Source organism: Camponotus vicinus, unplaced genomic scaffold (assembly GCF_025532165.1).
Source record: "Camponotus vicinus isolate PSW18456_S1 unplaced genomic scaffold, iyCamVici1.0 SCAF_4, whole genome shotgun sequence".
NCBI classification, from domain to species: domain Eukaryota; kingdom Metazoa; phylum Arthropoda; class Insecta; order Hymenoptera; family Formicidae; genus Camponotus; species Camponotus vicinus.
This window is the reverse complement of record NW_028141976.1, coordinates 12,982,395-12,998,743: the sequence shown is the minus strand read 5'-3', so window position 1 is coordinate 12,998,743 and position 16,349 is coordinate 12,982,395. Positions and strand designations below refer to the sequence as shown.

General features: G+C 35.0%; 1 protein-coding gene and 1 pseudogene across 1 annotated transcript; one reads left to right on the top strand and one right to left on the bottom strand.

Annotated features, from left to right (window-relative positions):
- The first annotated feature begins 6,412 nt into the window (after positions 1–6,412).
- Positions 6,413–11,025, top strand: LOC145969867 (uncharacterized). The gene has a single exon (XM_083096162.1). The coding sequence runs from the start codon at positions 7,762–7,764 to the stop codon at positions 10,780–10,782; it is 3,021 nt and encodes a 1,006-aa protein (XP_082952288.1). The 5' UTR covers positions 6,413–7,761; the 3' UTR covers positions 10,783–11,025.
- A 1,112-nt stretch (positions 11,026–12,137) lies between these two features.
- LOC145970624 (cytochrome P450 9e2 pseudogene) lies at positions 12,138–13,655 on the bottom strand (annotated as a pseudogene).
- Between the last annotated feature and the right edge of the window lie 2,694 nt (positions 13,656–16,349).

The following is a 16,349-nucleotide window of genomic DNA, read 5'->3' as shown; positions in this document are numbered from 1 at the left end:
TATTAAATCGCTAGCTGTTTTATTATTAGTTCAATATTTGCGGAGTGATTTCGACGTGACGTAATTTAAACTGCTTCTACTTTCGTCCGAGGAAACTGAATTTGTTCCCCAAATTTGAACGTGCTCCTGTCGTCATACAATCTTTTTTATCGTCACTTGCCGAAAATCTGTCGTCGCACTACGAGAGCAATAAGTCAGGACCCGCAAACATCTGTGCCGGAACTCGATTTGCGAGCTGTTTAATTTCCACCGATTATTCATTAGTCAATTAGCGACTCGTTCTTACGATGACTCTGAATTATTACACATATAGGGCTACGTACATCGCGGTTTTAGGGTCTCGCGATGCATCGTTTCCCGCAAACGGGCGAAATCTGGCGCACGCTCAAACTGGTAAGTGGTTTTCACGTGTATCCTGGAGATCGCAAAAGGATCCCGCACAAACCTTATGGAAAAGCGGTTTCCATAAGTGAAATTGTCTAAAAATTGAGTATGTTTTAGTTTATGACTTCCTGATAGAAAGAGTACCAATAGGTATGATTTTTAAAAATGGATTTTTTGTTGCAGACGTTCGAAGCGGATAATATTTGCTCAAATATTGTAATTAATTTCTTCTTTATATTAATTTTTTATAAAAATTTGCACATTATTTATGTAAAAAATGTAAATAAATGTAAATAAAAGCAACAAATAATAAATTTTTGCCGTTATCAAAAACTATAACTGTGTGAATCGCTCGAGTAAAAATAATTTTTCATAATGCTTTAAGCAACTGGAAGATATTGATCATAAATAATATGTACAACATTATATGATATATATATATATATATTGTGACCGTTTATTTTTTTTTTTGTTGGGCTAATGTTAATGGTGGCCGGTGATATTGGCCCACGGCACACCTTCGGCGCGATCTTTTCTCGAAATGTAAAACTCTGAAATTGCCTGGGCGCCAGGTGCGGGGAATCCGCACCGCTCTAATAAAATCTCATTAAATTATATAATTTTCCACGCTCTAAAGAAGATAAAAGAATTTAAAGCTATCGCGACGGACACTCGGCTAGCCCCGTATCGAAATTGGTAGAGGGGCGGTCCGTTTAATTAATTCACAAGGAAGGATCGAGAATACAAGGTGGCTGCAAATAAAACATAATATTTTAGTGACAAGAATAAATATATTTAACATGGGAATAAATTTTAATGGCAGACAGACTGGCGTAGATGTAAAACGATTTTATAATATTGATTACCAGATTATTAGCCGGCAGCGACGGGCCGGCATTCGAGCGCGATCACCGCGGTATCACGTGTCACGCGGCAGAAAGAAAGCGTAAAAGGAAAGTCCCGGAATTCCGCGCTAAACGAAACTTGTTAGAGTTTCGGCAGCTACGGATTCCCAAATAAATTTTAATAATGAATACCGCGGTTTTGGCTCCTTTAATGACATCCGTCTGTCGCAAATAAAATAATCAATTACAATAATGGATCTACTCGCCACGCGCACGGTTGACGGAATCGATTATAGATGCGAGTCGATTATTCAGATCTACTACTTTAACGAAAGAATGGAGCGACTACTAACGTATCTTACATGGACGAATGAATCTAGACCTGAAAAACTATAAATAACAAGGGAGCACCAAACGATTGTAGCCTCGGGAGTATGCGAGCCGACGCCGCGACGTAGTTGCCGGTTATCGAGTACCGCAAGCGCCTTCGTGCGTGAGCTCTTCGTATCGAAAGTTTAACAGGCAAAGATTCCCACACAATCCCTACGAACGCAACCAGAAAGACAATTAATTTGACCGTCGATTATCGGTATATTACGCGTTAACGAAAAGAGTTTAGACCCGCCTCGACAACTCAATAAAAGGCACATTAAATTCAACGCGCACAACTACTCTCTATAATATAATACACGGAATGCGAGTCGACGCTGCAACGCAATTGCTAGCTATCGAATCTCGAGATCGCCTTATGTGTGGGGGCTCAGTTAAAGTAATTTTTACGGACGAAAATTTACAGTTAACAATAATAATCGTACAATAAACACGTAAAGTGACTGTCGGCGCGCAACTGGGAGAGAGGGCACTTAATTTTACGAAAGCTCGAACAAAGTCTTTAGGCCGGCCGTCGTACGGTAAGACGCAAATATCGAGAACGCGGAAAAACGAAATTTACAATGAAATTTAGTGACGGCAGCTATACGGCCCCGACCCTGTTCGAGCTAATTCTACCTTATTACACAAAAAAAAAACGGCCAGATGGGGTCGACGCTTGTCTCACCGGTGACTCCTCGCGGCTCTCCGTGCTCTCGGCATCCACTCGTCGGATCGATACCTTTGGGCCGTCGTTCTCTTCGCCGGTCCGCCGAACAGTGGCGAGCGGAAGGCCCGTCGGAATCACGCCGGCGAATTAATTTGTAATTGGGCCACCTGCGGCGCTTCCGCAACCCCCAGGATCGTCGTGTGGCCCATTTTATCCTGCGGCCTTCAGGGCCGTACCTGGGCCTGTCGCACCCCGTTTTCCTTGGATTTTTCGTAATTTCTCTCGTCGGAGCCCGTCAGGGGGAATATCTTCGGCAGCCACTCGCCGTTGATTATAAGGTTCTTCTTGAGCTCTGTTCCGGCCGAGGCGGCTCCGGCGCGGGGTCCCAGTGTTAATTTCCCGCTGGTTGGCCTTCCCCGCTATCATTCTCCGTACCTGCTGGGCATATTAATGTTCACAGGGCGGCAGCGGCAGTCTTAAGTGGACTTTAGATAAATCGGCACAATCAAATAATACTTATCCTAGCGTTCCCTTCTAATCGGCGCCTCCACTCGCCCGTTCCCTTGCATGCTGAACTTCTTCCTTAAGTTGGAGCCACCGGATGAAATCCCGTCCGCGTTTCCCATCACGCCCGCGCTTAAACCTAATCTTATTGCTAACAATTAAATATTTATGCCAGGGAGGCGAGTATAACCTCGCCTCCAATAGCCGCTCTCTCCCTAAATTAGGGGAGAACGAGGGCCCAAATTCACTCTCGGTCGGACCTCGCGATCCTTGTGGCGGACCACCCAGTGTCACGTCACAATATATATATATATATATATATATATATATATATATGTAATGTATCTATTGGTATATATCGTACCTATTGGTACTCTTTCTATCAGAAAGTCATAAACTAAAACATACTCAATTTTTAGACAATATAAATATAGATTAGAATAAATATAAATGTGTCTTAATGTCAAAAAATATCTAAAACTCTCTTGATAAAGAAGATAAAGTATACACACACACAATTGATTCTTATTTCTAAATGCTTTCTGTAAAAGGAAAGCATAGTAAAAAATAGATTATGTAGCTCAATTAATGATTTATACTTAAGACATGAATTATTAAATATTTCCTAATTAACGGTTATTTCAACGAAATACTGATTCTCATTAAATCGAATAAAGTGATAAAAGCGCTTCTAAAACTATAATAAAACTTAAATAAAAAAAAGGAAATCCGAACAGATATTTGACATTTATCAAATCTCATTTCAAGATATTTATATATTTAGTATCGTTATTATTTACCAAAAAAATTAGAGATTCGACGATCACTAATGAACAAGAAACTAAATAAAAATATATATTCTGATCTTTTTATTAATAAGTTTCAGAAATAATCCAATAAAATGTCGTTATAATCGTTTCAAAAGTGATTCTGCCGTTCATCTTGTCGTTCTATTTAACGGGAATTAGCAATCCGCTAAAATATCTTGCATTTTCAAAATCAAAGAAAAAAAATGAATTTAAATAGAATCTTTAATCAATATATCTCAATAAGATTTCCATCAAGTAATACATTAGAATTCAAATTTTATAAATTATATTAAAGTACATATACATTTCATATAACAAAATTAAAATTTTTATATATGTTGAAATATATATATATATATATATATATTTTTTTTTTTTTTCACAAAAAACTTTTAAGAAATTAATTATTATAGATATAAACACCAGCAGAGGTTAATTTTTCCTTCCATATTTAACATTTTAATATTTTGATTACGTATATTAAACATTAAAGAATGTATAAGCCTGTGCGTCGGTTTTGATACTTTCGTCCTGTTTACATTCATGGAAACGTGTAAATCCAAAGTACTTTACATCCGAATTAAAATGATATATCTTGCGGGTAAAATCGGCAAATATCCGATGAAATATGATTGGCGCCATGACGCCAAACACTGGAACAGATGGTATATGTGAATGACACCGCGTCGTTGAAAAAAATTGTAACTTCTGTAGAGATAACGGATAATGCCAAAAATTCCGATCGCCATTATTACCACCAGTATTCCATACTTTCTTAAATTATTTGAAAATCTCGTCTTCTTTGAAATTTAGTCTCGAACGAGTGAATGAGCGTAAATGCAGCGTAGCACGTTATATCGTGTGATATTTCCAACTTGAAACGTAAAATACTGAAAGGTTTTTGAAACGCATTATTTCGACAATCGTGTTGTCATATTTTATATTTCTCGATTGCTCGTCTTCCTTCTTCAATCAATCGAGATTGAATCATAAATTAAATAAATTATACTAATGTTATATAAAAACACACATTAAACACAAAAAAACACAAAAAAGAGCAATACATTTTTTTATGAAATCTAGAAGCCTACACAAGCAAGATATTTTTTTGAGTGGTAGCTATTTGATTTTTTTTGTACGCATTGTTTTTCCATTCATTTTCCATAACGTTAATAACATTAATAACGTTAGAACAAAAAGTGTTTTTAGTATTATTGAAGCAATCACTAAAAAGTTGAGATTGTACAAATGAGAATTTTAATGTTCAAAGTTTATTTTGCTATGTGTTAATATAAATATATTTTAAATTAGAAATAAAAATTAAACAAAATGATATACTCGTTGTAAAAAAATTTTATGATGAAAATAATATTAATTTTGTTGCATTGAGGGGGAATGTTTCCTACTTACATGCTACGTGAATTAGAGTTGGCATTAATTAATTCCCATATTGACAACTAATTGTCAATTGTCTATTCAGTGTATACCAGTGTATACCATTCATAATTAATACAATTAATTGCGCTTGCTAATATCAGTATTAAGTGGAGTACATTACAACAATCATTAAAATGATTAATAGTAAATATAATGATTTTTATTAATATTATCAAAGAAATAAGATGATGGAACTTGCGATATGATATATGTTAAAATAATACATCGTTATAATAATGTTTTAATAAAATATTTTTTGAGATAAATGAAACAAAATAAAATAAATTTTTATAATTTTAATTACAAACAGGAGCAATAGTGGCTCATACATATTTTATACTAGATGTAACTGCTACTTTATACCAGAAGTAACCTGCGTGAGCGAGTGCTGAAATTAATGCGATTGCTTCATCAGAGACGAAAGGTATAAAAATACAAGAAAGATTGTGTAAAGAAAAGATATAATTTATGACAACAAGTTTTTGTTTTGTAAGAATTTGTGAAATATTCATATCGTGATAATAAGAATATAATATGCATAATATGCATAATAATACTATAAAAATTTTCAGACAGAATTGGTCGATTTCGAAATACAAATTAATGCGTTAATTTTTTATTCATTTTTTTTTACTTATTTTACTTAATAAATTTCTGCGCAAAAGAAGATCTAGAGAAGATTCAAACATATATATATATATATATATATATATATATATATATATATATATATATATATATGTTTCAATCTTTTACAGAGAATTCTCAAGATTTTCAGCCCACTTTTTCTCACTTTTGAGAGCTTATTACATAATGCGTGTTATTTCTTTACTCAATTTTTATATTTTTGTACACAAAATTTTCTCTGTATTTCAAAAAAGATTCGGAAATAAAAATTAAAACAAAACAATAAGACAATTGTATCAAAATTTTTCATAATAAAAATATTAATCTTGTCGCATTGATAATAATTTGTATCCCACAATCTCATATTAAAAATCGCACACATATACAGTGATTTATATGTTTGAAAAATTTGTAAAAAATTTATAAATTTTGCATTTTTTTAAATCAAAACTTTTCATATCTTTTATATTATCTATAGTCTTTCGTTGGTTTTGTGTCGTGTTTAAATTTTGCTCAATCACGAAAATAAGATCGCGTTATTGTTCGATTTGTTGTTGTTAGTTCTTGTGTTCCGTTATATCCTCGCAGAATATTCTCGCGTATGTTTATGTTTGCGATTCGTTTGACTTTAAGAATTAGATAACGCGATTTTAAAGGCGATATAAACCGTCCGTTACATTTTGGAAGTCCGCAGCAAGCATTAATGAGAAACAGCAGCAATAATAATAGCTCATTGTACATATTTTATAGTAGATGAAACTGACTTCCGGTTGACAGGCGATAGAGGAAAGTACTAGTAGTTTAGAAGGAAAGTAAAAGAGAGTGAAAATTGTGTAAAAAGAGGAGCTGAGCCGAAAGGAGAGTGAAGTGAGTGAGCAGAAGATAAAAGGAAAACGAGGAAGTGAAGAAGAAAGAGGAGGTGACGGGAAAACAGAAAAATCAAGGAAAAAGTCAGAAGGCGGCTGTAGAGGTTAGAAATAACCTCAAAGGAAAAGCAGAGAAAGTAGGGAAGAGAAGCCGGCGAGGATAGTCGGTAGGTAACAAAAGAGATCAGGAAGAAAGGTCAGAAAGTTCGAAAGGAATGCAACAGATGGCGAAGGTGGGCAGACCGACGGGAAGCAAAAATAAACCGAAAGAAAAAACGTTGGAAAATTTCGGGATGAGCAGGGACTCAGAGGCGGATACAGAAAGGAAGATAGAAGGAATAATGAGAGCTTGCAAAGACGAAACGGTAACAGAAATGAAAGAACATTTAACGATGGTGATGGAGGAGATAAGGAAAGAAATGATGGAAGAGATAAAAAAACAAATGACGGAAGAAAAGAAAGAGAGAGCAGAAGAAAGAAAAAGAGAGAGAGAAGAATGGTCGAAAGAAAAAGGAATGCTGGAGAGAAGAATAGCAGAACTAGAATGGATTAATGAGAGAAAAGAAAGGAACGAGAGGAAAAATAACATAGTGATCAGAGGAGTAAGTTGGAAGACAGAAAATCTGGAACAAGAGATAACGGAATACATCAAAGAAAACATAGAAGTAAACGTAGAGATAAAAAGAGCGAACAAAATTGAAGTGAGAGGGAGCAAGGAGATAATAATTGCTGAAATAAACAAATGGGAACAAAAGAACAACGTGATGAAGAAAAAGAATAAATTGAAAAAAGGAATAATAATAGATAACGACCTAACTAGGAAAGAAAGAGAGATACAGCGAAGACTGAGAGAATTAGCAAGAGAAGAAAGAGAAAAAGGCGACGGAAGAGTAAAAGTAGGATACAAGAAAATATATATGAGAGGAAAATGGTACAGCTGGAATGAAAAAAAAGAACAATTGGAAGAAAGAGGAGGAGGCAAAGAGTGAAGGCGCGATGGACAAGGAAAAGAGAGAGGAGAAGAAGAGGAAAGAGGCCTAAAAATCTGCTTCTGGAACACAGCTGGAGTAATAAACAAATGCGAAGAGACATGGAAATACTTAGAAGAATTTGATATAATAGGCTTAACTGAAACATGGCTGGAAGAATACACATGGAACAAAATCAGGAACAGATTGCCAAACAAATTCGAATGGTTCTGTATTCCAGCAACCAAAGAAAATAAGAGAGGCAGAGCCAAAGGAGGGATAATGACGGCAATATGCAAGGAACTGAAAGGAGTAAAGGTTAAAGAAATTAATAAGGAGGCAATGGAGATAAGTCTAACGCATAATAGAAACAAATGGAGAATTGTAACACTTTATAGCAGAAATATCGAAGAAATTCTAGAAGCAATAATGGAGGAAATACAGGAGGAAGAGGAGAGCCATCTCATGCTGGGAGGAGATTTCAACGCGAGAACGGGAGAAGAAGGAGGACCGGTAGGATCAGGAGAGGAGGAAGAAGAAGAGAGAAGAAGATCAAAGGACAAGGAGATAAATAAAGAAGGAAGAATATTGATAAACAAATGCAGGAAAAGAGGCTGGATGATTCTTAATGGCAGTTATGGAAAAGAGGGAGAATGGACGTATATCGGGGAACAAGGAGCGTCAATCATAGACTACGTAATAACAAATGACAAAGCTATAGAAGAGGTTAAAATGGTAGGAGAAGGAAACAGGACTGAATCGGACCACATGCCAATAGAGGTGGAACTGACGGGGATGGAAAGGAAAAGAGGAAAGAAAAGTGACATGATAATAAAAGAGAAAAGCGTTTGGACGGAAGAAGGAGTGATGCAATATCACGAAAAATGCGAAGGATGGCAATGCACACAAGAAGAGAATGGGCGGATATGGAAAGAATTAGAAGGGAAAGTAAATAACTCGATTACGAAAATCAAGAAGAAGATAATACCATGGAAGTTCGGAAAAAGAGAATGGCACAGCAAGGAATGGAAGATGAAGAAAAGGGAGCTAAGAAAGACACTTAGGAAAGTGAAAAGAGACAAGATAGACAGAGAAGAGTATATTAAAAGAAGAAAGGAATATAAAATATGGTGTAAGGAAGAAAAGGAGAAACATGAGAAAGAGGAAGAAGAAAGAATAAGATTAATCAAAACAGAGGCAGAAGCATGGAGATATATAAACAGATACAGAAAGAAGAGAGAAGGAGTAGATGAAGAAATAAGTACGGAGGATTGGAGACTACATTTCATGGAATTACTAGGAGGAACGGAGGAGAGGTGGACAATAGAAGAGAAGGAAGAAGAAAAAGTACAAGAAGAAAGGGAGGAATGTTACAAGGAAGAAGAAGAAGAAGAAATAACTAGAGAAGAGATGATAGAACAATTAAAGAAGCTGAAAAAAGGGAAAGCACCGGGAGAAAATGGAATAGAGAACGAAGCATGGAGGTTAATGCCGAAAGAAGTAGGGGAAGTATTGTTTAAATTGTTGAACAAAATCTGGAAGGAAGGAGGAATACCGGAGGAGTGGACCAAAGGGATAATAAGCCCAATATACAAGAAAGGAGACAGGAAGGAGGCGAAGAACTATAGGGGAATAACACTAATGGATACGGCATACAAAATATATGCTAGCATACTGAACGGAAAGATGAAGAAGGTGGCGGAGGAAAGGATGGAGGAGGGACAATTCGGTTTCAGGACAGGAAGAGGGACAACAGATGCAATCTTCACACTGAACTACATAGTCAACAGAGAATTATCAAAGAGTAAAGGTAAGATCTTTGCCTTCTTTGCAGACCTCAAAGCGGCATTCGACAGAGTGGACAGAGCAAAACTAGGAGAGATGCTGAGGGAGGCAAGGATCGGAGAGAGACTGAGAAGGAGAATTATGGAAACATACAAAGAGACAAAGAATATAGTAAAGGTTGGAAATAGAAAGTCCAAAGAATTCTGGACGAAATGCGGAGTCAGACAAGGATGCCCCATGAGTCCAACATTATTCAATATATACATAATGGATCTGGAAAGAGAAATGAAAAAGGAGCAAACGGGAGGCGTAGTGATAGGAAAAGAGAAACTATGGTCGATAACATATGCAGACGATATTGTGTTGATGGCGAGAAGCGAAGTAGAACTTAAAGGGATGATGAAAAGATTTAAAAGATACATTGACAAGAAAGGATTAACCTTAAGCGCAGGGAAATCAAAGGTAATGGTATTCGAGAAAGGAAGAGGACGCACAAAGAGAAGAGAATGGAAATGGGGAGAAGAAGAAATAGAAGAGGTAAAAGAAATGAACTACCTAGGTTACATTATGCAAAAGAACGGCGGAGCGGAGAAACATATAGTAGAAAGAATGAGAAGAGCGATGGTGGCGATGAAGCAGACCTGGAGCATAGGAGAAAGGATATTCGCGGACGACTACGAAAGAAGAATAAAGATGTTTAATGCGTTAGTAGGAAGCGTGGCTCTATACGGGGCAGAGATATGGGGATGGGGAAACGAAGAAAGGATGGAGAAAATAAAGAGGAAATATATAAAATGGATACTGAAACTAGACAGGAGGACACCAAACTACATACTGGAAGAAGAAACAAAAATGAAGGAACTGAGAACGGAGGCCATAAAAAGAGCAATAAAATATGAAGAAAAGGCAAGGCAATCGGAGAAGAAGATAATAATAGAATGTATGAAAGAAATAGAGAAAAGGAGAGAAAGTGGAGAAGAAAGTAAATGGGAAAAGAAAAGGAGAAGGATACTAGAGGAGGCAGACATGGGTAAAGAAGAACTGAAAAAGAAGAGAGAAGAAGGGGAGACAGAGATATCCGAAAAGATAATGGAAAGAATTGAAGAACGACAAAAAGAAGAGAGGAAGAGGAAAACAGAGGATTCAAGATATAACGATATATATAAAAAGATAAAGACAGAAGGAGTACCGAATTATCTGAAAGGAAAAAAGAGTAAGAAAGATAGGAGCAGAATTGCAAGATATAGATGTGGTAGCGAAGTGAGAGGAGGATACTACTGGAAGGAGGAGACAGAAAGAGAATGCAGGATATGTGGAAAAGGAGAAGAAAGCCTAAAGCATGTACTAAAGGAATGCGAAGCAACAAAAGACGAAATATCAATGGAAGAATTCTTGAGCGAAGAGGGAAACGGATTGAATATAATGAGAAAAATAGACAAGATACGAGAAGAGAAGAGGACGGAGAAGGCGGATAAAACCATCGCAAGTCAAGGAAACCCGAGGTGCAACGAAAGATAGAGACAAGAAGTAATAATGACTAAGAACAACAACAAAATAGGAAGCCAAAGAAGCCAAAGAAACCAAAGATACCAAAGATAATAAAGATAGAACACAAAGAATTACTAAACTACAAAGGGAGATCTAAGAGTTTTTACACACTCCATATAACATATAATACATAACATTTAACATTTTACTCATTTAGACTAGATTAGATTAGATAGGAGCTAAGACAGATAATGTTTTCTTATTCGCAACGTTATTTTCTTATATTTTTATTTTATTTTTGATTTTGATTTTATTCTGATTTTACTTTTATTTTACTCTTATCAGCAGTTACAATTTAATTTAATTTTATTTTATCTTATCTTATTTTATTTTATTTTATAATATCTCATATTACTTTCCCCGCCTGTTACGCTAAAGTTTAGATTTTAGATTTTAGATTTTAGATTTTAGATTTAGATTTTATTTTATTTTATTCCATTCAAGTACTGTAACTTACACCTTACACTCTATACACTTTATATATTATACTTTATTCTATTTCTATTTCTATTCTATTTTAATTTTATATATTATATCACATTTTATATTTTATATTTTATACGTTAATGAATACAAAACTTGTAAAGCTCTGTAAGACTGGAAGTCCATCCAAAGCCGTAAGGCATGGATTAAGAACAATAAATAATAATAAATAATAGTAGATGAAACTGCTACTTTATACTAGATGTAACTTGCGTGAGCTGAAATTAATGCGATTGCTTCATCAAAGACGAATGAATATATGAGAAAATAAAAATATAAGAAAGACTTAATAATACTTAATAATAAAATATACATACAGGTACATTTTAATACAAAAATAATATCTCGCTATTATCATTATTTTGCTTAAATATTCTTCTAATTTCTTAAATATTCAATCTAATTAATATTAATCGATTCTTAATTTTTTTTTTTTTTTCATATTCAGAAAATTACATATAGCGTATATAAAAGTGGAATTTCTTATCTGATTGCATAAAGTATACTAATCTTATTAAATATAATTGCCAAAAAGTACAGATTTTAGCATCTGTTCCTGTTTCTCGATTCTAGAATCGATGGGTTATATACATTAATTCTGTATTTGGTATAAAAATGAAAATGATATAAAATGATATAAAATGCGATATATCTATTTGGATCAAATTTGAGCATTCTTCTAATCAGAATCTCTACTCTATTTGTGAAAACCTTGAGAAATTTTTATACGAGGATTAAAAATGGTGACTGTTTATAACGTGTGATTAATTTGTTAAAGAATATTTTAGTAAAAGACTGATAGTCTAATCTAAATAATAATATCTTGCACTTAAAAATTTTTTCTATGCAACATGTGGAATATGAATATCATTTCTACGTTGAATATTCAACCAAAATCCACTTTCCGGCATCATTGCCATATTTTTCTTGCTGAATCTCAACGGTAATGTGGTTTTCGCGCATGGTTTCAGTTCGTATCGCGCTAATAGATGAAACAGCAAAAGCTTCACTTGCAACATAGCGAATCTTTGACCCATGCACATTTTTGGTCCTAATCCAAACGGCATGTAAGAAAATGAATTGCGATAAGTCTTATTGTTCAAAAATCTCTCCGGATAAAATCTATCCGGATTATCGTAGTACTTCTCATCGTGGTGGATCGCGTAAACTGGGACCCAACAAATCATGCCCTTTTCCATGACGAAAGGCTTCTCACCCGGCGATGCAGGTGGTAATTCATATGTTTCGCCGCATACTCTTTCCAAGAAAGACGGTGGGTAAAATCTGAGAACTTCTTTTATAACCGCGTCTAGATATTCGAGACTGTTAATAATTTCGTAAGTCACTTCCTCAGAATTCGATTCCTCTAAAATTTCATCAATCTCTCGGCGCAGTCTAATCTGAACTTCCGGATTAACCGCGATTTCGTGAGCCGCGAAGGACAACGTACTTGAGCTGCTTTCAAAACCGGCAAATAAAAGGATAAATGCTTGCGCGGCTATATCGTCGTTATTTAAATTTTGTCGACCCTCTTTGTCTTTAATATTCATCATCAATTGTATTATATTCGAACGTGTAACATATTCAGCACCATGCGTGGCGCGCATTTTTATAATGTTTTTGAAAAAACTCGACACACGATTGTTTAAAAACTTTATATTGAGAATGTGGCACAATTTCGGAAAGGTTCGAAGAAGAACAAATTTTGCCACACGAATTCCTGAAATGCAAATGGCCTCCTTGGTATATGAGTAGAATTTGTTTGTCGGATCCTTCATAGAGTCGATCTTTATTCCATAAACACACATGGCCATGACGTCGTTTGTATATTTCGTGAAGAAGTCTTTTATCTCGAGATCACTCTTATCCGCTGGCAATGTCGATAAAGATTTAGTAAAATTCACAGCACATTCCGACATCAATGCAAACATGTTCTTCATCTTGCCGGACGTAAAGCAGAAACTCAACAGATTTCTCATATTCCGCCACTTTTCTCCGTGAAGAGGAAACAAATTCTGCTGAATTAAAAATTCATTCGAATCAATAAAACTGGGTCGACAAGGAAACGATTGAAAATTCTTAACAAAAACAGCTTTAATGAGTTCCAAATCGCGAAGCAAGATGATTGGATTTGTCATGGCGTAAAATCCAAAGTACTTTACATCCGGATTAAAATTATATATCTTACGGATAAAATCGGCAAATGATATCCGTTGAAATATAATTGGTGCCATGACGCCAAATACTGGCACAGATGGCATGTGAATGACACCGCGTCGTTGAAAAAAATTGTTACTTCTGTAGAGATAACGGATAATGCCAAAAATTCCGATCGCGATTATTATCCACCAGTATTCCATACTTTCTTAAATTATTTGAAATCGTCTTCTTCGAAATTTAGTCTCGAAAGAGCAAATGAGCGTAAACGCAGCACGTTATATCGTGTGATGTTTTCAACTCGAAACGCTACAAGTTACTGAAAGGTCCTTAAAACACATTTCGACAATCGTGTTTATATTTCTCGATTTCTCGACACACACATACACACACGCGGGGAGTGCAAGGGGGGCCTTGGGCCCCCTCTCCCGCAACGACCCCGCCGGTAGGATCTCGCTTTACAACTTTTTTTGGTAAACATTATTACTTTGTCAAAAACTGAATACATGCAAAAAAGTTATTTCATAATGGTGACAATATTGCAAAACCATAAAATATTTTTATAAATATCTCGGAAACTAAGGCCGAGCGGCGGTAACATGTATAAGAAAGAGTTGTTCAGAATCATTCTCCCGACAACATATTTCAAAATCATTGAAATCGGTGAGGAATCGCTAATGTATATAATTACCAAATTTTTTTATTAAATCGCTAGCTGTTTTATTATTAGTTCAATATTTGCGGAGTGATTTCGACGTGACGTAATTTAAACTGCTTCTACTTTCGTCCGAGGAAACTGAATTTGTTCCCCAAATTTGAACGTGCTCCTGTCGTCATACAATCTTTTTTATCGTCACTTGCCGAGAATCTGTCGTCGCACTACGAGAGCAATAAGTCAGGACCCGCAAACATCTGTGCCGGAACTCGATTTGCGAGCTGTTTAATTTCCACCGATTATTCATTAGTCAATTAGCGACTCGTTCTTACGATGACTCTGAATTATTACACATATAGGGCTACGTACATCGCGGTTTTAGGGTCTCGCGATGCATCGTTTCCCGCAAACGGGCGAAATCTGGCGCACGCTCAAACTGGTAAGTGGTTTTCACGTGTATCCTGGAGATCGCAAAAGGATCCCGCACAAACCTTATGGAAAAGCGGTTTCCATAAGTGAAATTGTCTAAAAATTGAGTATGTTTTAGTTTTTAACTTCCTGATAGAAAGAATGCCAATAGATACGACCTTTAAAAATGGATTTTTTGTTGCAAACGTTTTTGTACATTCTCGAATTAACGATACGAGAATTTTTCACTCCTTCCATGTAAAATAATATATATGTTTTAAGTATTATTATTTGAAAAAGACAGTGCATTACATATTGTTTATAGATTTTTTCTCTAATTAAAAGTTTGAAATAAAAATTTATATCCATAGATATTTGCCAGAAACTACTTATTCATCGGATTATTTCGATCACATGAGTTTTAAGAATTTGATGCGTGTAAGCGAGATATGTATTTGAATCTAAGCGTCATTGAAAAGAAATACGATAATTGCTCGTAAATATCGTGATAATAAAGAAAAATTATAATTTTTGTTCCTTGTCGCTTCAGTTAATATAAAATATTTTGCCGACAATACAAACAATTATATAGTAGAAGTGTATATAATGAACCTGCATCTTTACGATATATTGCGTATTATTTACATAGTGTTGTTATTTGCATGGCGACACTTCAGTTAGTAGGCAGCGGTATATCGTTGTATTATTTCTCGAAACACATCGTAACGAATAATAAAATGTAAATGTACTTTGTGTAGACAACGAATAAACAATTACAAGAAATAAATAGTCGACTTACGTCTTGATGGTATATGTGGTATATGCGCGTTATTATTTACATACCATGGCTTTGTTGTCATTTGCATGTCAACACTCGAACGAGCAGTGGTATGTCGTTGTCTTATTTCTCGAAGTACAATATCGCAATAATACTGATACTATTAGACAGACGCGATCTGATGGTTCCAATTAGATATTATCCGCGCGCGATTAATTAACTTTGGCGATTCACTCGCAGATTGCATATCAAGGTGATAGGAGATATTTATGAAGCATGATATTCCTTAAAATTGATATATTTTCAAATAAGAATAGGATAAGCGATAGAAGTAGAAATTATCGCGATTTTTATTATAAATTTTCCAACAATGCTCGAATTCAAATATATCTCACATCGCCGAGTCTTTATACGTCGTTGTAATTTGTCACAAATTTCATATTTCGCTAGATTCATTCAATTCGGGATCTATCAGTGCAAACATATAGTTGGCACAAACCATATTTTTGAATATATCAGTTATATATCGCAATTTTAACTTGTAGATTTTTATTTATATTTATATTAAAATAATAATTATTCTAAACAAAATTATATTTGTTAACAAAACAGAGTACTGATGCGTTAATTTTATCTGTTTTTTTTTCCGATTGTCGATCGTATTTTTTGTGTTATTTTTCTATTTTCTCCCGATATAATAAAATACAATCAACGTTGGGAACGTCATGCAAAGTACAGTATAATTGTCCTGTTAATTAGTGCGCGCGCGATCCTAATTAACTGTGTTTTCGCGTGTGAATGCCATGAAACCAAGTGCCAAAGGACAACAAGAGACAAATGAAAGAGAAGGAGAAGGTTTAGAGTGATGCTAGGACAACGGCGGAACCTGAGAGCCTTGCAAGAGTTACTCTACTGTAAGAGAACTACTTTACTTATTTTTTAATTTACCTTATATTATTTATAAAACTAATTGCTCGTTTATATTCATATTGTTAAAAATATATATTATAATTTTCAAAAAAATATTATCATAAAAATCAACTGATTTAATCTATA

Excerpts from the sequence above, each read along its gene's own strand:
- LOC145969867 (XM_083096162.1), top strand. The coding sequence starts at position 7,762 with ATGACGGCAATATGCAAGGAACTGAAAGGAGTAAAGGTTAAAGAAATT.